The sequence below is a fragment of the Onychostruthus taczanowskii genome, unplaced genomic scaffold (assembly GCF_017590055.1).
Source record: "Onychostruthus taczanowskii isolate IOZ18803 unplaced genomic scaffold, ASM1759005v1 scaffold99, whole genome shotgun sequence".
Classification (NCBI taxonomy): domain Eukaryota; kingdom Metazoa; phylum Chordata; class Aves; order Passeriformes; family Passeridae; genus Onychostruthus; species Onychostruthus taczanowskii.
In genome coordinates, this window is record NW_024507990.1 from 1,057,483 (window position 1) to 1,079,010 (window position 21,528).

Consider the following 21,528-nt stretch of genomic DNA (forward strand, 5'->3'; position numbering starts at 1 on the left):
GAAATGTTCTGATACAATTTTTGTTACTTTTTTTTTGGACACAAGCCACTGTGACTTCTGGTTTGCCCTACATGTGTCCTTAATGACAAAACAGTGTAAGTGCTGCCTCCACCTTCCTCCCAGGGGACCCAAAATGGACAAAGACACGGGATTGTGACAGCACCAAGAGTATTGTGAAATCATTCTTCTTCCATTTAACAAGAGCCATGGTGAAGTTTCATTTCTCACATCCAAACTCAACCAGAGACCTGTGAAATGCAATCAAGTTTGTTAATATTCTATGATTCCACTCATATAACTTACCAGTGCTTTTATGATTATTTATCAGGCTACAAAAGTTTACCCATGCAACCTGTGGCATTAATACTCTTTTATTGCAAAGAACAGATAAATTCATTGACTAGCACTAGTTCAAGAACCTATTTCTGGCACTTTAAAAAAGTATTTCTTTTACAGTTCTATCCGTGTTAACCTATTTAATCAATACCAAGTTGTATATTTCAGTGATATATATTAATAAACTGTAAATGTTTGATTTATTTTAAAATAATTTATCTGCAGTTTTTAAAGGGGTTTTTTACTAGAATGTGAATTCTGTTTATATAGAATTTTACTGCAATGGATTTCTTCAGCAGCCACTGGAAACACCAGACACCACACACACACTTTGTGTCTTCCTCAGTTTAAAACAGACTGATTTCTTCTAGAGCCATTGTTTAAGACATTAAAGAGATTGAAGTGAATTAGAATGTTTTACTTAGGTGTTAAAAACATTGAAATGGTAAGATTTTACGGCATCTCAGTGAAGTAGTTTACTTTTCAACTGCCTTTTAAAGATTTTCATATGGTCAAGAAACCAGTTTTCTGTGTTTTCAACAGCAGTCCCTCTAGCTGCATTTTCTCCTCTCTATTATGTGTTTGGGCTTTTTGCCTCTTTCAGTTTATAAAAATCAACTCTTGTTATATAAGCAGGCCCTGCTGGCCTGAGGACTGATCCAGACAAAAACAACCATCACATGGATTCCTTCAGAAAGCAAATAACAGCAAGAATACAGCATTATTTATTTTACAGAATTATTACAAGCTCCTCATTTCTCAATATTTCTAGATGACAGCAGCGAACTTCACAATTCACATATGTTAGTCAGAGTCAGGAATAGCTGACTGTCCTCCTGGGAATTTGAAGGTCTGGAATCCTCCTGGGATTTTCTTTCCACCCTTTGTGGAGCCCCTGGAGGCACACTGGAGCCTGGTGAGCTGATAAAACCACCTGCAGCAGCCAGGGATGCTGCCAGTGCACAGGCTGGGCACAGAACCAGTGGGAAGGTATCACTGTCACTGCTAGAAATGAAGGGATGGGACTATTTTTAAGTTAAGAACAGTTTATTGGTTAGTTAAACATCAATCAGTGAGATTTCAGAGGAGTAAGCATCTGGCTCTAGCTTAAGAGTAGTTACAAGGTTTTTTTGTTATAAGGTAATATATAACTTTCAGATAATATATTAGAAATATTAGAAATAATCTTAGAAATATTATTAATAAGATATATTGCTTTCTTCTATAAGCAACTAATAGTTGCTACAGGGTTTATTTTACTTTTCTAACTTATCACTTTTACTTACTTCTGCTGTACTGTGGATACTTTTATCTAATGAGGTTCTAACTCACTTGCACACATATGCTTCTGTTTTAACTTCTAAACTCTTGGCTTATTCCATACAACCACACCCCTACTTTATAAACTTTTCACTATCCTCATGTAGTTTCTCACTTACTTAAGGCATATTCTTACAACTATAGAAACATAAGATTATGTTTTTCTGCTTAATGTCTGGGTATTCTATTTTTACATCAATCTCAGTGTCTTTTAAAGCTGCAGATCCAACTCTTCACTGTCTGGAGAAGTTTCTGTTTTTCCAGTTCCCATTGGAAGGACAAGAAATAGGATCTTGTTCTGACAAAACAAGAGTGGAGGAGACAGCCTGACCTAAACTGGTGTTTGTTTACAAGTGGTATTTTATGGAAATTATGTATTTAATTTGCACCCTAATTATCAGGCAACAGAAAGTTTAACATTCCCCCAGGGGTTATTTTATCCATTGGTTTCTCACCTTTACTCCCCAGATTTCCACTGCCTTTGGAGAAAGCCTGGTGGGAGATAAAGGTTTCCCACAGCCCTGGGAGCCTGGACTCTGCTGAGTCAATCCATTCAGTGAGACAATGATTATTGTCTTACTGAATATTGGTCTGTTAATCCTCAGGACATCAGAGGCTACCCCTGCCCAAACCTGACTGCCACAGCTTTGCAGTTGTCTTTGCCAAGGATTTTGCTTTCTGTCAAAACTTGCATGACAAATAAAAAAGAAAAATCACATTCCAAGCCCAGAATAGCCTGTGGGGGTCAGAAGAGCTTTGCCATGAGATGTGTGATAACTGATCTGATATGTACAAGATTTATTAGATCTCAGTAATCTGTTTGAGACAGGCTATCAATCTGTGATATTTTACTACACCTAGAACACAACTTTCCAGACACAGTGGCTCCTCCTACAGCCAGAGATGTCAACTGTATGCTAATTATTCATGTGTACTTACATTCTTTGTTAGATATATTGCTTCTGCACGTCAGAGTCTGTGCCTCAAAGGCTCAAACAGTAAAGCACAAACATTCCATTCTGGAAAGCTCTGTCAGTTATGCCTTGGAATTGATAATACTGGTTCTTCCTTTCACTTCTTTTCATTTGATTCTGGAATTTTCTTCCCTTTTCCCATCAGTCTGAGCTCCCATTAAGGAAAATTCTGTGATTCTGTAAGGAAAAGTGTTTAAAATTCTTCATGATGTTATTTTGCTAACATCATCTTCCCAACTTCCATAGCAACCACCCTTCTGGATTTTTAACTGTTTTTTTCCACCTGCCATTTCAAATCTCACAAACTCTCTGCTGTGCTAAATGTCATCTCGTGTTTAGCTATCTCTGCAGTCATTCCTGGAGCCACACACATCTACAGTGAGAAGCAGCTGCTTGTGAGCTTCATCACTGCAATTAGCTCCAGGAAATTAAAGTTCAGCTGCCACATACCAGCCCTCCAAGGCTGATTCCTTGTGCATCACATTGGCTCAGCAAAGAGGATGCAAAACACCACCTAGAAGATCTAAGGAAAGGAACACAACCAACAAAAATGCACTAGGAAGAATTCTTCAGCTTTTTCCTTTCTCCTTTGCCTTTCATGGAAGGGAAGGGGTGGATTTACTGGACTTTATTTGAGAAAGGTATCACAGAAGATCAATTATCAATCACTGACTGAACTGTCCATCTGTTTATCTGTAGGGAGGCAAAAAATCTGCCAAGTGCTGTTTAACTCCTGCACTGATACTGCTGGGGAAGATCCTGAGCAGAGGATCAAAGCATCATCTAGGGCTGAATCACAATGTATTCCATGAAATTCATGACCAAGCTTTCTTCTCCCACCCTTCCCTATGAAACTGGTGCTTATGGACTAATGTCACATTCATATTTTCTGGAAAAATCCCTTTGCCCAGGATTTTTCTCCTAGGAAGCTGAGAAGCCTCAGAGAAAAAGGAAAACAATTATCTGATTTGCTTCTCCTGTGTTGTGCTTCTTTGGAATGTGTTTGGAGATTGTTTATCCACAGGTGATTGTTTCATTGGATTCTGGTGTGAATTGTTTTCACTCTTTGGCCAATCAGGGCCAAGCTGTGTCAGGGCTCTGGAGAGAGTCATGAGTTTTCATTATTATCTTTTTAGCATTCTGTAAGTATCCTTTCTGTATTCTTTAGTACAGTTTAGTTTAGTATTCTTTAATATAATATAGTATCTTAAAATAATAAATTAGCCTTCTGAGAATATGGAGTCAGATTCATCATTCCTTCCTGCCATGGGGATCCCTGCAAATACAACAGACTGATCTGGTGCTACATGGACTAATCCAGAGTTTTACTTCTCACAGACTTGAGAGGTAAGAAATGAATTGGTTTCAACAAGAGAGGAAAAGCACAAAGCAACAAAGGTCAGAGAGGCCCTGAGCACACATCTGCCCGTGGTGTCTGTAAGCACCACAGCAGCCAGGCTGTTAACTGTGCACAGCTGCACACGATTTGCAGCCACTCTCATGAGGGTGTGAGCCAACTGAAGATCCCTGAGAGCTGTGAACAGTGCTAGAAGGGTGTCTGGACTTAACCCCCCACATTTCCACATTCCACCACGGTTCCTCCCTTTTACAAAACTTGCAGAAAGTGGAAAGGCAGTGGGAAGAGCCCCTGAAGCCTGAGAGCAGAGCTGTGGAAGTCAGCTTAAAGACATCCAAGCAGCTGACACAAAATACAGCCCCAGTCTCTTTGAGCAAAGAACCAGAGACAAATGACAGTCTTAAAACATTTGCTAAGTCTAAAAAAAATTAAAAAAAAAATCATTGCTCTGTAAATAAAAAGACTGTAACTTCAGCTGTAGCTTTGGGGACTTGAGTGTTTGGTTTTCTACTTGATAAAACAGGAAGTCAAAATCAAATCTGAGCTGAAGGTTTTCATCCTCTGCTTTCAGGGACTTGTGAAAACAACGTGCAAACAGCCTGCAGCACAGACCACTGAGGTTGGACTGTTTGTCCCTACAATAAATACTTCACCAGTGCATGTTTGTAATTTTTTTCATTTGTATAAGGACTGAGACAGTAACTTCCCCAAGGAAGAAATATGACACGAGTATTTTTGTGGTTCCAGTCAAGCTAGAGGATTGTGACTGCTCAAACTTCCCTTGTGTGTGAGGTTAGTTCAAAGCTGTGCAAATAGAATTCCCTGGGCCATCTGACCATCAATTCAGAAATTGCCATTGTATTCCTTGAAACCATGTGACAGAAATGGTGGTAATGCAGCAGACCAGGAAAGATTACAAGATCTGAGTTAAACCAACTGCTTTAACTTTACACATAGCTTTACTTCTACTTTACACATAGCTTTACTTCTACGGGCCTCATGCAGAACACAGCTCACACTGACTTCTGAAGGCTCAAAAACATATTCAGCTCATCCACCTCGCAGAGTCAGTTTAACTTTTTTGACTCACCCATGTCTACTGTACCCATGTCTACTCCTATTGCAATGGCCATATGTGAATCCTTCCATGAACACTGCAAATACCTTGAACATCTGTGACCTTCTGCAGGCTGTCCGTCTGTCCATCCCAAGCCCTGCAAGGCAGAGTTGTCTCTCTGTGTGCCCAGCGGCCAACACAGATGAAGACAGATCCAACAGATCATTGCCAGGTCCCCAGGAGCACCAGCAGGACTTACCTGCCTTAGGGCTGGCCCGTGGGTCCAGGAGCACTGCTTTAAGTTCAGGCCTGACACATCTGTAGGTGCAGTCATCTCCTGCTTCTCCTCTTGGATGGACAAGTCAAAGGCTTGATTACATTGTGGAAGCCAAGCTGATTTTTTAATTATTATGGCTGCAGAAGCCTAGCACAGACATTCCTGTGCAGAATGGTGCTGAACCTTGTGGTCTCTGCATGGAAATATTGCAGACTGCAAGGCTGACACCCTGCCACTGCCAGTACCTGCTCTGGTCCTCTAACTGGGGTGGTTTGCTGGGCACTGGCTCTACACCAGCACAGCAAATGGCTTGTTCAGCATCTCCCCAGTTTGGGTTTCCAGGTCATGTCAAAGTCCTCCACAAGGAAGTGCTTTTTGCTGTCAGGGTGCAGCTGAATGTGCCACAGCGTGTGCAGGGTACTCATCAGCTGCTCTACACCATGCACCAGAATCTGAGAGAATTTTAACAGATTCAGGCAACTCTGCACAAGGTGCAAAGGCACTGCTGTGAAAACTGAGCTTCCACCTGGAACTTTTTCAATGTTTAACCTTCAGTGTCTTCTCCTTTCTGAGAGGAGTGTGCACACCTCTGCCACCGCTTCCCACCTCCATGCACAAGCACAGGGGGTTGCAGAAACCAGTTTCACATCAGTTCAAAATCATAAAAATTCCCAGAAAGAATCTCCACAGAGGTTTCTGAGCTGTATGGATGTCACACCCTGCTGGAAGGGGGCAGAGCTTTGACCCCTGGCTGCTCTGAGCCCCCTTTCATAGGCAGCTGTTGGGTTAGGCAGGATTTTGGCAGGCCTGATTTTGACTTTGTCAGAAAACCTGTCAGCATGCATATTAACTGAAATATCAAAAGGAGAAAAATTACTAACAAGGCACAGCAGTGTTTTCAAGTGAGCTTCCAGCTGCACGTGAAGCTTGAAACTAAAGGATTGACTGGGTGGGGAAGAGCTCCAGATCACTTAAAACACAAAATACACACCCATTCCATAGCAGCTGCTCTCAGGCTGCTCATGGTCAGCTTGCCTGCTTCAAGAACCACTTAACCACACGTGTTTCTTAAACTGATTTCCAGAAAAAAAAAAATAAAAATTGAAAATAGAACTGTAGGAACCAAACGTGTCTGAATAGCACGTGAAGATCTCAAAAAGGTAGGCACAAAAAGATTACCCCCAGTGATGTGGCTGCAAATTCAAGCTGCTTTAACATAATATAATAGTAATAAATAAATATAATAGTAATGAATAAATATCATAAAGTCCATGTGGCACCCCACAGGGTCTTTGATCAAACTGCACTCACAAGATTTGGGGCAGTGGGAGAAGAAAAAGCAACTGGGTAAAGACAATTCCATGCTCAATGTGTCTCTGTACAGTTTATTTTACAGGAGATGAGATGAGCACTATGGTGTATATAAACTTGCAGAACAATATAGGAAAATACAGTTTAACCATATGAAATTGTTTTACAGTAAGACAGAAAAATTACATATAGGAAATGCCTTCAACACTGAAGGACAAGATCCACAGCTGACATCAAGTAGCTTCCACTGAACCCTGCCAGTTTATTTGAGCTGAAGATCTGCCCCTTAAATCTTTTCTTCATTCAACTTAAGTTCAGTAAGTGATTCCTTCATCTATCCTTAGGGAACAAAAGCCATCCTAGAATTTCCACAATGATCCAAGATTTACTAGTAACCCAGACAGAGGCTGTGTGATAAATAAACTATTTAAAGGGTCTAGTCAGCCAAAATTTATGGGAAGTTATAAAATTTTGGTTAAGCATCTGTAAAAACAAGTCATTAGTACTGGCAAAAGACAACTTTCCTAGAAATTTAGAAGTATTTAGGAAAACTTACACAAAAAGGACCAAATAAGCAACTTAATTTTGATAGAAAACTCTGGTTTAGTGTATGCCTGGTATCTGGCCTGCCTGTGAATCCCTGCTGCTACAGTTTCTGCAGAACTTCCCAGGAATTCTCACACTGCCTTGTGCTGCAGAAAACAAGGGAAGCATCTAAGGAGAAGAAAGAATTTTTGTCCAACACTAGTACCTGCTGTTTTCCTAATGGATAGAGGCTGCTGTCCCTAAAGAGTGTTTTTGACCTAAAGGAGTATGGACATCCAAATTCCTTAGGCTATTCTGATAATCTCAGCCATTTAATCAAAAAACTCCAAAGGAAAAAGGGATTTCAGGTCAGCCATTGCCAAATTCTGGGATTAACATGACTTTGATTATTTTGTTACCAGATGTGAGATCCCTGAAATCACATTCAGCTTTTGAGTTCCAGGACCAGAACATTTCTTCTCTGCAACTGCTGTGTAAAAAATAAATTTGTGGGCTTTATTATTATTATTTATTAATTTTATGCAATAAAGTGTAACAACTCTTTTATGTAAAATTATCACTGCATACTAATTTTATGCAAAATTCCCTGCTTATTCTACTGAGACCAAGCATGGGTCCAAAGATTAGTTTCAATGCAGTTGCTTTTAAGTCTAATTTTTTTCTATTCCATTGTCAGCATTGAGAACTTACAATGCCTGAGCTGGACAGCAAATTCTCAGAGCCAAAGGCAGGACTCCTGGAGATGTGGCTGTCCTAAAAGGGTGCACAGTTCAGAGCAAGGAAGGGGCTGAGAATCCTGCACAGATCTGTGCACAGTGGCTGCTCCTGAGATTTGACAATTTGTAGGGTAATTCTGTATTTTTCACATGATTGTAGCAGATACTATTTAAAGAGGCACTTCAAGGGGATTTACTAGCAGAATTTTAATAGGGTTGTGACACAAGCCATTAATCAGTTACTTGTTAAATCAGTAGCCCTAAAAGACTGCATATATTCAAAATTATAGTCCTGTCCACTCACTGAACCTGGAGAGAGCAGCTTTTGTTCTGAATATCCACTGAGTTTGTCTCTTATGACACACCTGAAATAGTTCAACTTAATGTAAGTTGAGGGAATTAAATTTGAATGTCTCAAATCTATACGTGGTTTTTTTTTCCTGTGATTATTATGTGGTTAATCTAAGATTTTTTTTTTTATTGGTCTATGAAAGATTTTATCCACATACAGTTCTTAGACTCAGATGCATCATTAGGCACCAAAGGTTTCTGCCTTGAGGAATGCATGGGATTAGAAATTTAAGCTGCATTGTGCTATGTGTTGGTCCCTTCAGAAAAAAAACATCCAGGAAGGAAAAAGAAACTGCAGCTAGCACAAAAAAAAGTTATTACACTTCCAAACCTGGTGGCTGATTAAAAAAATCCAAAATAAAACCCAAAATAACCTGTCCAAAAAAGCTCTTAAAACTCTCAAAAGCATGAAGTTTGGTTAGGACATTGAAAGAACAGGTATTTTCTATGAAATTTCACAATTAAAGGTCCTGAAAATTGTTATACTTCACTGATGAAGGGCTGGCTACAGTAACAACAGAGAGGGGGAAAATAAAGAGTTGAAAGATGCACCACTCGTATGAATAAAACCTATTTTAAGACAAAGCAGTGGGTGTTATTCCCACAACAGTGTTCTCAGGAAAAAGACAAGGATTTGCTGCCAGGAAAGACTTCATTCCCACCGTGCCTCAGCAGGGCTGTGTGCTCCAGGCTCCTGAAGCACAGCAGGCTCAGCACACCTGAGCTGGGGCAGCCAAATGCCAGAGCCCCTTGTGGTCCCCAGGGCAGCACTGGCACCTGCTGGCCTCCCATGGGTGCAACCAGGTGTGAGCTGGACAGCTCTGGAGCAGCAACAGACACATCCCAGCACTGATTTCCAGGTGCTGAGCAGGACTGGGACAATGATGGGCTCCTTACTCATCATTACTCAGTCCCCATCAGGGTGTGAGAGAGATGCCACTGAGGTAACCATCCTCCTGCCCCGTGTGTCTGCTTTAATCCGAATTTATCTGTGATTCTTGCCCACCTGGTTAAGATAGATCAGACCAGCAGGCTCCTCTGGTGCACACAGGATGCCTGTGGGCTGTTCCCCATCCCTGGGAGAGGATGGCAGGAATGTCCACACAGCAGCAACTCCTCAGAGCCAGTGCTTCAGCAACCTCTGCCACACCACTCTGCTATTTCAACACACACTGGGGAGCAAAAAGCCTGCAGGCTTTCCAGAGAGGTCTGTGAACTGAAAAAGCTCATTATTTTGAAAACTGCCTTTTTGACACTGCCTTTTGAAGATGTAATTGCCAATGAGAGGAATGTCAGGGTGAGCAGGACTGCCCTCAGGACACTGCTGGGACCGGACAGAGCAGGCTGCACCAGAGGACAAGAGCACAGGAGATACTGTGAAACAGTAAATCTGCTTTCAGTTCAGAAGGAAACATCCAATAATCGCATCAAGAAGCCACATCTACTCATTCCAGGGGGACCTTCAAAGTGCTTGTCTGGATTTCTTAAGGTGCTTGGTAGTGAAGGACCCACCTGGGTAAGCAGTGCCCTTTCTCTCCCTGTGTGTGATGAAGAAATGGATGGGCAGAGCCCCTTTGTCACTGAATTATGGATTTGGGCTTTTACAGCTCCATCAGTAGGTGACCTGTGGGTCCAGACTCCAGAGGTGTGTTCTGACTGCAGCCCCACACAAAAACACTACAGGAGCTGCACAGAGAGCAGCTACACATTAATTATTTCTCATTTCTTATTATTTACTTTATCCATGTACTTGAGTACAAGTAAGGAAAAAAGAGGCTTGTGCATTTCTGTTTGTTAGCCTGATTTTCAAAGAGTCTTATCTCTTAGCTCCCTGCTGTATTCCAAGAAATCTCTGAGTGCTGAGCACTTCCAAAGAATAGGTGAAGAATGCCCATTTCTATATTGCAGCCAATATTTAAATACTGACATTAAAAACAAGGACAATTCTAGGAAGTTCTAACAAAGCCTGAGAAACAACAACTGCTACAAGCATAAAGAAGCTTCTTGTGGATGCCTCACAGAAAATTCCTGTTAGGGCAAAAGAAAAAAAAACCCTAACCCAAGCAAAATTAAAAGAAAAAAAAAGCTGCATAAAGGGAAAAAGAAGTAGTGCACAAGGTTGCATGCTGCCTGTCAGGCACTCAAGGAAGTGTGATTTCAGTGTTTATCTGTGCAATAAGGGGGAGCACAGCTGCCCCCAGCAGCTCAGAAGTGACTGCACAGGGAGAAAGGGAGTCTAGAAACATTACAGAGATTTCTGTATGATTTTCACTGCTGTTACAGTATTTTAAAATTTTAAAAAATAAAAATTAAAGGTATCTTCTACAATTCCAGTGTCCAATAATGAACTAATGTCCCTGTAAGGGAGCAACCAAAGTCTTTCAAAAGATGTCCAACCCATAGAAGTGATGAACAAGTGTGAGTGGCAGACATGACTGAACCTGGAGCAGGTTGGCAAACTGAGAATTAGGCCTTTTTGGGATACTGCTCCAAGAAAAACTGGAATCTTGCTGCTAATGGGAGAAGAGTGCATTTGGCCCATGTGGAAAAATACTCACTGCTTTCAGCTCATAAACTTCAACAGGAATCAGCCAACAGCACTGGATCCAGAATGAGTTCTGGCAGGAAATGAGCTGAAAGAATACCTTAGAGAGAAAGATGTTCAACTGTGCTTGAAGACACAGGCAGGAAGGTCTGGATGGTGAATAAAAAGTTCTCATTCTGTGTGGCAGCTGAGGGCACAGCTGGCAAAGCACCTCAGCAGCTCTGGCACTGATCTGAAGCCATGGAGTTCAGGAAGGCCAGAGAAGGGCCAAAAGGCTCTGGCTGAAAGGGAAAATGCCAGAGAGCCCTCCAGCCCAGGACAAGAGTGTGACAGCATCGCTCGGACCAAGAGGGAGCTCACAGGTGTGGCAGCACTCCCAAAACATAGCTGGCTTAACAGATCTGGGCAAGCAGAGCTACCTGCTAAGGACCAGAGGGAAATTCCCCCTTGTTCCACCTCTGGCAGTGAAAGCAAACAGTGCTAGCTGAGAGCTGACCTCTCTGTGACCTCAGAGCATGCAGAGATGTCAGATAACCCTGCCAATCTGATCCCCACAGTGCCTAAACCAGCAAAAGCTCACACCAGGCACGAGAGGTGCCAGCTGAAGTGAGGTGATGCCTAAGCTCAGCCCTGGAAGTGAGAGACTTCCTTTGGTATTCCATTAGTCAGCAGCATCATGCAGCATCCACACATGCTGGAGTTTTATTAAAACACTGAGTTTGCTCTGGAGAAGCAGCTGCTTAAGATGAGCATGAAGACAGACTGGGCTCAACTGCATTTTTGGAACTCAGTGGAAGACAAACAGAGCAATGCTGAAACCACCAAAGTTACCTGTGAGAGCAGGAACCCATGCTCTCCTTTAAATGTGCCACTACCCTCTTTGAAGGTGCTGTTAGAAGCAAGGGAACTCCAGCAAGCCCTGACCTGTAAGGCATCACTGTCCAAAATTCATCAGAAAGAGAAATGAATGAGAAGGTAACACTGATCTGCAGGGTCACAGCAAGAGGGAATATCATCTTTTGAAAGAAATGAGCTGAAAACTCTTTACAGGCAACAGCAAAACTTGCACTGAACACAGATGGAAGTGTTGTGGGTGAAGCATCTCACCTGTGGTGGAGCACAACCCAGAGTCTCCTGGGGCTGGGAATGATCAACAGCCAGGTACCTGTGCTCTCCTCTGGTCACTGAAGCGAAAAAGAGACACAGGCTCCACCAAGAGAATCACTGTTCTGGGCAGCTCACATCCCTGAAACACTTCAAATGGACCAAGAACTAGAAGCAGGAAATATGTCTGGAAAAAAAACCCAAAAGTAAGAAAAAACCCAAAACAAACATAACCACAAAACCCCCCCAAATAAACAAAAACATCAAACCCCCAACTAAGAATTTAGAGCAGCATAAATACACCTTAGCAGAGGAACCACAACACATTACAGTTCCCAGAAAAACCTGTGCTAATGGACAGTGTTTCCAGTCCAAAAGAGTAAAAAACATCTTTAAAGAAAGAGGAAAAGTAAAGTGTAATTTCTAACAATTAATTTCAGGTATTTATTAAGAGAATACTGTATAAAGTGCACAACTAGCTTTGTTTTGCAAACAAAACAAGAATGTGTTGAGGCATTGTCAAGATTGTTCATTTCAATTTACAATTGAAATTACAATTACAGGCAAGAACAGGGGGCAGCCTGAAATGGAGCTTTCATGTGTTCACATTATTTTGGCCACTGAAGTTTTCAAAGTTCAACCTGCACTTGTGGCTTAAAAAAATAAAAAAGTGCCTGTCCTCTGAAGTGCAAGGCAGGAGTTAGAAGTGCACACTGATATGGCCAAAAATGAGTAAGACAGAGAGTGAATCAGCAGAAACTGAAAAGGAGAGATCACCAACTGCCCTGCCTGAGGGCAGAAGGAAGGAGAAGAGGATCCCAGGGAGCCTCTCACCAAGCTCAGGACACTCAGGCAAACCAAACACTTCAGCTGGTGCTGCAATGCTCTGTGCAGGAACTTGGGAGAGGCTCACACCACAGCGTGCTCTGCCTACACCAAGAATAAAACTGGAGTCCAAATTCCCAAGTGCCCCAGCAGGAGCAGTGATCCTGAGCATGCAGCAGTCATGGCACTCCAACTGCCAGCGTGCAAAGGATGCTGAAGGTTTGTCAAGGTTAATGAAGCAGCAGAGGAGTGGGCTGTGAAGGCATTTGCAAAGTAGGAAGGAACCTGGACTAGTAAAGAGATGGTTGGAAAAAAAGGAACCAGCAGAAAAATGCAATAATAATTTAGAAATAATAAACCAGAAAAATAACCACTGCAGCAATGTTACAAACATGCTTCAGGTAAGACTTTTCTGTGTCTCAGTTTGTATTTGTAAGGAGGAATATTGACTCCCAATGATCTAGTCCCAGCATTTGGAGGATGGTGAACAAAAACCTGGAACAGTAAACAAAAGAAGGATGCAGCTCTGAGGCTGGGGAGAAAAAGACAGTAGCAGTGAGATAAAATGAAGCAGAAGTGGGGAGCAAATGAAATAGTGTGGTTTGGGATATTGTAGCTAAGACCACAGTAAACACTGATAAAGGCCACAGTGGTGAGAATCAAGATTTCTCCTGGATCTAAAGCAAGAATCTGAAGAATCTTTGCATTGTATGAAATGCTGAAAGAAATATATTAACAGCAACATTGAATATTCCATCAGAAATAACAGCAGAAGAAAATAAATACCTTTTCAAAACCAGTCTCCAAACTACGTAACACTATTTGCCAAGAGCTGTGTTGAATTTTTGGTGGTTTGCAGTAAGGGCAACAGAAAAAAACTCAAGATGGTACAGAAGTGCTGGGCACCTACATCTACACTGAATGCAATCTAGCATCATATATTCATGGCACCTTTGAAAATCAGGCTCCAAAAAGATAAAAGCCAAAATTTAATGGGACAAACCCAGTAATTAAAAATACCTAAAGTCTGTGATATTCACCTGAAGAAACCAACAGAGGAAATTTAAACCTGAATCCCAAGTAAACTATTAGAGGACTGTCTTTAAGGAGATTCTGTGGAAAAACACCTTGCATGAGCAGGAAAGATTTTAAACATCTAATTTATTCCTTGGGATACGACCTCCTTCTGTCATTGAGGGCACTCTGACAGCTAATGAGGTAGGTATAGTACAACCAAGTCTTTCCTGATAAAAAATTGTGATGGTAACACTTTCAAACTTACCTAAGACTGGCCGACAACAGAAATCATGAAAATGGGTTTATGTATCCCTGAGAGGGAGTATAAAACAGGAAGAACAGGAATCTTCTCCATAGATTTTGGGAGAAGGGCCATCACTTCACTGCCATGGTGAAAGACAGTGTTATATGAAAGCAATGCATCCACACAACATTGCTGCAGGATACACAGATTTTATAAATGGGGGAGCCAGGAAAGTTAATTGACTTGCCTATGGCTGTGAGAGCAGTCAGTGACAGAGCTGGGATTCATGATCAGGACTTCCTTGCCTCCTGCATCATATTCAGTTATCTCCTTGCTGGCCAGAGGCTCTCTGCCTGGTTGTTCTAACATACTGTATAGAGATAGTCATGCAAGGGGTGGAGCACAAAGTCACTGAAGAACAGGGCACTTTCTGTGCCAGGAAGCAGATTTCTCCTGGAAGCTGCGTGCAATTGGGAACCTCAGGTGGGAAGCACACATCTGTTTTTTTCACCCTGGAATGTCTGGTGCTTAAGGCTTAGCACAACGAGGACCATTGTAATGACTAAATGGAACAGAGATAGCCCATACAGGCATAAATTACAAGGTGTCTGTCTGGTAGTGAAACAACCTTTTCCCTATGCTCTTCTGACCCTTAAAAACAAACGTTAGCCTGCTTAATTCAGTGGACTCATCACATCCAAGCACAGATCAGTCTATATTTCCATGTCCACAGGTCGGATATCTCCAGTTTTGTGTTCTTTTACCCACAGTTCCCTGTCTTTGGCAGGATCCACTTTCCGAAGCAACTGATCCACAAGTTCTACTGTCTGAAATGAAGAAAACAAGAATCCAAATGTCAAGGGCACACTTCAAGCAGAGAGTCATTGCTCTGACATGCAGAGCAGCTGTGGGCATGCCTACACTGCATCTGCAGACAAGTGAGAGCTGCACGTACATGAGACTGGATGGACAAGACAGGGCTGAACGTGCAGCCTTGTGCTGAGCAGAGAAGAGGGAGACTTAATATGAAGAAGCAGAGACAGGTTTCCTGTGCCAGGCAGCAGCCAGGCAGCCTCTGACTCCTGTCCTGCAACCTGCACCTCACACCAAACACAACTGTACTGAGTCAGCGTGCATCCCCCATGCTTTAATATTTGATAAACTGCCAGTTTTTAATAAGGAAAATATATACACACTCCCTTTTCCAACAGTGAAACAATTTAGCATCTTCCCTGCACAAAAGACCTCATGGAGTAGTGCATCATGCTGGGAGAGCTAATGATGGCTCATGCTGGCCAAATGGTTGTGTCTCCCTCAGGAGAGAGCTGTGTGAAAGGCGATCAGAGAGTCCTGGACTGCAGGGAGGCAGCACAGCACTGCTGCAGACTAACAAGCTCCCTGCAGACACTTCCCCCACATCCTTTGACCAAAGCCAGTCAGAGCAGGTCAGGAGGGAGCATTCTGCTCAGCTGGAGGGCAGTGAAGGGCACAGAGAGCAAACAAGAAGCACACTTACACTTTGGTTGAACATGTCTGTCTCGTGCCGCAGCTGTGTGTACTGGCACAGATGCTGCCGAATCATCTCCACCCTTTCAACTTCTAGTCTCTCAAGCTCCTGGACATGAAGAAAAACAAGTCCATATTTTTACTGGAACCTAGCTTGGAGGCCCAGAGAAAGGAGGATAGACAAAAGGCTGCCAGTAGGTGCGATACTGCCCCAGGGTCATGCTTTGGAGCTGGGCTCTGTGGTTGCACATTCCTCTGCTCTGCAAAGAATAAGAAACAGCAAGCAACAGCAGTCATCTCAGCCTAGCAACAGAAAAGAAGGTCAAACCTTTCCAAAAGGCTCCAAAACTGAGACAACCAAGGCAGAGAGTGGAGCTACTGCCTTCAGAGATGCTGCAAGCAAGAGGGAATCTGTTTCCTGCAAGAAGCTCTGTGTGCTTTACTGCTAGCTAGGAAAGTTATGGTGATTCCCTGGGGCAGCAGAAATCACACTGGGGGGGATGGCTCAGACCACCCCCATTCCAACCAGATACCTGTCAGAGCACAGTTCACCAGATGATGAGCTGGGACAAGCTCCCACCTTGCTCAGCTAGCAGTAAGCAGAACCCAGCAACACTATAGTTGGAAAGGCAGGTGATTTCTGTCTGTCTTCCTGGTATTTTCTGCCTCCCTCCTCTTCTGAATTCTGATATTATACCCCAAAATCTGCATTTAGTCCTTCTGGACTGAATGCACTGAGCACTGTGTGCAGTTTTGGGCATCACAATATAAAAAAAAAAGGCATTAAGCTGTTAACAGTGTCCAAAGCAGGGCCACAAAGACAAAAAAGGGTCTGGAGGGGCCTGAGGGGAGACTCTGGTGAGATCCCACCTGGAACACTGCAGGCAGCTCTGGGCTTGGCAGCACAAGAAGGATGTGCAGCTTCTGGGTTAAGTCCAGAGGAGGCCATGGAGTTGCTCCAAGGCAGCTTGTAGCAAGCCAAGCTGAGACAACTGGAGCTGTTAAGTCTGCAGAAGAGATGGCTCTGGAGAGACTTCAAAGAAAATTGTGAAATTGTGGAATAGAAAAATTCATGAATGTATAAATGGATTCGGTGATTTATCACGTGTTTTTCTTGTGCATTCTTCATCCTTCCTAAGGACAATTTGAGTGTTCCGGCCCCTAAGCAGCCCTGAACTGGTTTAATGCTTTCTGCAAAGGAACTATTATTTCTTCTTTCCCCTACTGATGAGTTTTCCTTAGGACTGAGAATGGGATGAACAATGTGAGATTTCTCACCCAATTTTCCCCACTGCTTTGCACTGAACTAGCTGTGAGTGATGGATACTGTAGGCTATGACAATCCTGCAAGGGCAGTTTCAGATGTTACATACCAGAGTGGTGGTCACCATCTCCTCAAACCACTTGGACTGGGCTTGATTGTAAAGATCCACACAGCGCATCAGGTCATCCCCTGAAAGAGAAAAGACAGCAACACATCAGTCTTGCCCAGCCAGAGCTTAGAAAGAAAGTGCAGGTCAGGTTTTGTAGACCCCAAGGATTTGAAGATGAATGCTGGTGGAGCTCAGAGGAGTTGTGCTGCATAGACCAACATTTCAACTAAATGCATGCACTTGAAGTATGGCAAAAAAGCAGGTGACTGGGGTGAGAAGGAATAGATTTTGAAAGAAAAATATAAGCATTAAGAGTAGTATTTTACAAAGTGTCCAGAAATATAAAAAAAGGCAAGGTAATTCTATTAAAAAAAAAAGCAATAGACGGGAAATTGTATTTGAAAACTGAAGTAATTAAAATGGGAAATCAACAATGGTGAGTTATGAACTGCAGAGCAGCACTCTGCAGGTGAGACTGCAGTCGAAGGGGTCTCTGTCCCAAAGGGCAGGGATTCATCAGGCCCCAGCTGCTGGATGAAGGATGCTGATTTGCACCCTCATGCATTCTCCAGCCTCTGGAGATGCCCAATTCCAGCTGGGCTCCAGCTCCTGTGATCAGGGCAGTAACACAAGAAGCTGCAGCTCTTTCCATTTTTTCTTTGTTGCAGGACTCTGCACTGACAGAGGGGGAAATGTGGGTGGCAAGTTTGGAACAAAATTCTCAAAAATTGCTGCTTGGCAGCTAGGAAATTCTCTTTGTTCATTAAATGAGACTCAATTTCTCTTTCACTCTCTGATCTTCAGCTCTTCCTTGCTTGTTCAGTAAAAATTGATTTTAAACAATTTCTAAGGACCCAAGGAACAAAGAGAAATTGTGAATTTTCAGGTGAATAAAGAACATCTCTTACAGAGTCTCCTGTTGTTAAATCATAACTTTTCTTTCTCCTCAAAGATTGCCTGTACACATGGTCACACTGCCAGGGACTCTTCCCAGACTCCTTAAAACCCAGACATCTATTCTGAAGTTCTAAAAACCTCAGAACTCTGAAGGACCACTCTGCCAAGGAATAGCCCTCACTGAAGAGATGACACATGGAAGGCCTAGCTAAAACTTATTTTCAGCCAAGGTACTGAGTTGCATGTATCAGCTTTGCAGATCTCAAAAAAGTTCCTGATGGATCCTGCAGATGTGGCTTGAGCCTCTGTAAAACATGCACAGGTCACAGCAACTGGCTGTATCCTCAGTACAGGACAGCACACACTACTATATCCTCAGTATTCCTAGAAGAGAAATTATTTTAGTCACAGAGTAGCAGAGGGAAAAAACCCAAAAACCATCACTTTCAAGGAAAAAGACAGTAAGTGTAATAGGCACTCACCAAGTTGTGGGTGAGTGTGATTTAGGAAAGAACCAAGGAAGGAACTGTGATTTATGGAAGAAACACCCTCAGCTAAGCTTGTCTGAATCTGACTTTGGAAGTTCACAAACATTTAGCAATCTAAGGACACCTTCAAGAAACAGACAACTCACCCTACTTTTGCTGTTCTCACCTCAATTATCAATGATTTGTGACATCTGGGTTGGAAAAACAAGCCTTGTTTCTTCTGAGGATTTAACATCACACAGATTTGTAGCATGGCTCACTTTGACTTTGTTTTTACAACATTAAAACCAAGCACCACATGGACGGTGCACTCCCCCTGGCTCTTGCTGGGTGCTGACAGCACAGGCACTCACCTGCCTGGGTGGACTTCCGTCTGGCCTTCTTGATTTCCTCTTCTGTCTTGTTGCTGAGTTTCACCTCTAGCTGCTGTGTTTTCATTTCCAGATCCTTCTGCCTCTCTGTCAAGGCTTTCCGGGCCTTGGAGCAATGAGGAAGAGTCAGAAGTTACAGAGAAGATCTGGGAGCTGCTTTCAGCCATCTCAGACTCCTTCACACAAGTGTTTTCAGCAGGGAGGGAGCAACTTTGCATGGAACTGGGTCCTAACAGGGATTCAGGTCCTTACAACACCATGTGGAGCTCACAAAAGTGTCCTGTGACCACAAAGGGGTCACCACCAACAAATCACAAATGCATCTGAACTCTTCAGAGAGTCTTAGAAAGGCAAAGGAGTAATGGCATCACCAGGCTCTCCTGTTTTTTAATAGCTTTCTCATTGTTTCTGGAAGAAAAGAGAGCTAAAGCCTCTTTCAAACGTATTAAACAACATCATTACCAAGACACCTCTTCCATTCACTTTTCTTAGGATCTGGATCATTGAAATAATTTCAAGTATCTTAAAAAAATTCTCTTTAAGTAAGTTCTGCACTCAGTGTACAACTATCACACACTAACAATAGGAACTTGATTCAGGAAAACGTATTCAGGTTCATGCCAACAGTAGAAATCAAGAACATGAGGTCTGCTTACAACTGATGATTTGAACTACCTTACTTAGAAGTTCTTCAAGCTGTTAAAACCTGATTTATCAGTACAAATATATATTATACAGGTAAATTAGTAGAGCACCTTAACAAATAAACATTGCTACATGCAGGCTGACAAATACATAAAAATCACTTGTTTTGCAGGGATTTGTTATAAAACATGTCACATTTGTTCTTTATACTGTACTAGTGTTTCAAACTAAATTGGCATGACTGAGTTTTCTTAGAACTTTGCAGTTTTTTACAGTCACACCAGCCTAAATGTTACAGCTCTGCTGAAGCATTCCTGGAATTTTTTCCACGTGCAGCTCTGAGGCTCTGGTGGGTCCTGCAGGTCTGGAGAGGGAGCTGCAGGAGAGCAACCTGCGAGGGCTGAGTGCTCCACAGGCACTGCAGTCACAGCTCTTCCCTTCTTCCAAGGTTATTCTAAATTCACTCTTCCCAACATTGCTACTGAGTTGCTTTGCAGATAGGAGTGTGAAGAACTTGGTGTTTTGCAGCAAAATGCCTTCCTTGCAGACACTCAGACTAACGACCTCGTGTATCCTGCCATAGTTCTGTCCCTGGGGAACTCCTGCTGAGCTTTAATGAAAGCACAAACAGCTTCGGGGATGACTGGAAATGGTATTTTCCTTTCCAATTTACACCCAAAAGCAAACTCATGAGGACACAATTTGGCAGCTGAGGCATAAGCATCCCCATTTCTGCCAGCTGCTGCTGGGAGATCGTATTTTTTGGGTCTAACTCCCTGCACCACAACCTCAGCCACCTCCTGGTTTATGTTACATCAGCCCATTACTGGCTGCTGCTGCTGCTCTTTGGGTTTTTTTCAGTGAGGATGTTTCTTGTGAGGGGTTTGTGATTTGCCAGGCCAGGGTCCAGCTGCTTTTGGCCACTGAGCCAGGTGAGCCTCTGACCTGACCCTGCTGCCATTCTAAGGCAAGGTGCTCTACATTTTGAGGACAACAGATGCACACAAATAAGAAGTATTTGCATCAAATTTATTGCCCCAAGCTGGCAAGGAGAGGATGAACCAAAAAGCCACTTCAGCAGTAGGATGTTTGCCCCCCACTTCCCAGATCTCTGCTAAACACCAAACTATTTCTGGGGCTGGGCAAAGCACAGCTAACAGTTGTGCTTTTCTTCACATTCTCTGAACAGAGAGACATAATTCTCTCTCTCAGAATTTTTTTCCTGGAGAAGCACAGAGTGAAGAAGAGAAAAAAATTCTTATCTCTACTTACTGCTCCTGTTGTTTTGCACATGTAGAATTTGTTAGGAAGATTGTTTACCTGAAGTGATTTGTCAATTGGATTCTGCTGAGGATTGTTTTGTTTCCCTGGCCAATCACTCAAAGCTGTGTCCTGGCTGTCTCCGACAGGCATGAGTTTTCTTTAGTATCTTTTAGTATTCTTTAGTATTCTTTGTAGTATAGCATCTCTTTAATATAGTATAGTATAATGTAACATAATACAGTTTAACAAAGCAATTGTTCAGCCTTCTGACTCAACAGAGTCAGATACCAATCACCCCCTGATCAGGAGCACCCTAATTTCAATAAACAGTGAAAGCCCTCAGCAAGAACAGCTGTGACAGAACTGAAACTCTGCATGGGGCAGCTGCTCTTCTCAAAGCAGCAGTGTCCAAAGCCTGCAGGCTGCTCCCTGCTCCCACCTTTTCAACGGCCGTGTAGCGGCTGGCCAGGTGCTTCCGCAAGTCCGCGATGTGGTGGTCGCACTTCTTCATGTCCTTCTTGAAGTTCTCTCTGAAGTTCAGCAGGGGTTTCTCCACCTCGCTCTGGAGCTGGCAATGAAAACAAAGGAAGAAATGAGGAGCCAGGCAGCAATTCCTGGCTCTTCACAGAACCACAGAATCGTTAAGCTGGAAAAAACCTCCAAGATTATCAAGTCCCATCGTCAACCCAGGTGTGGCATTCACATTCTCTGAAAAAATGCCTTCACCCAGGATTTTTCTCCTGGGAAGCTGAAAGGTCTCAGAGAAAAGGAAAACAATTCTTATCTCATTTGCTTCTCCTCTGTTTTGCTCCTGTGGAATGTGTTTGGAGATTGTTTCATTGGGTTCTGGTGTGAGCTGCTCTTTGGCCAGTCAGGGCCAAGCTGTGTCAGGGCTCTGGAGTCACGAGTTTTCATTATTATTATTTTTTTAGCCTTCTGTAAGTGTCCTTTCTGTATTCTTTAGAATAGTATAGTAATCTTTAATATAATATCAAGTAATAAATT

General features: G+C 42.7%; 1 protein-coding gene across 2 annotated transcripts in view; it reads right to left on the reverse strand.

The window, feature by feature from the left end:
- Window positions 1–6,692: 6,692 nt before the first annotated feature.
- Window positions 6,693–21,528, reverse strand: part of GAS7 (growth arrest specific 7) — an 80,319-nt gene continuing 65,483 nt past the window's right edge. For both annotated transcript variants that reach the window (XM_041427375.1, XM_041427374.1), the window contains exons 10-14: window positions 20,963–21,091; window positions 18,598–18,721; window positions 16,860–16,939; window positions 15,497–15,595; window positions 6,693–14,807 (exon numbers count right to left, since the gene is read on the reverse strand). In XM_041427375.1, the coding sequence (XP_041283309.1) occupies window positions 14,694–14,807; window positions 15,497–15,595; window positions 16,860–16,939; window positions 18,598–18,721; window positions 20,963–21,091 (546 nt within the window). In that variant the 3' untranslated portion in view covers window positions 6,693–14,693. The remainder of the gene's footprint in view (window positions 14,808–15,496; window positions 15,596–16,859; window positions 16,940–18,597; window positions 18,722–20,962; window positions 21,092–21,528) is intronic.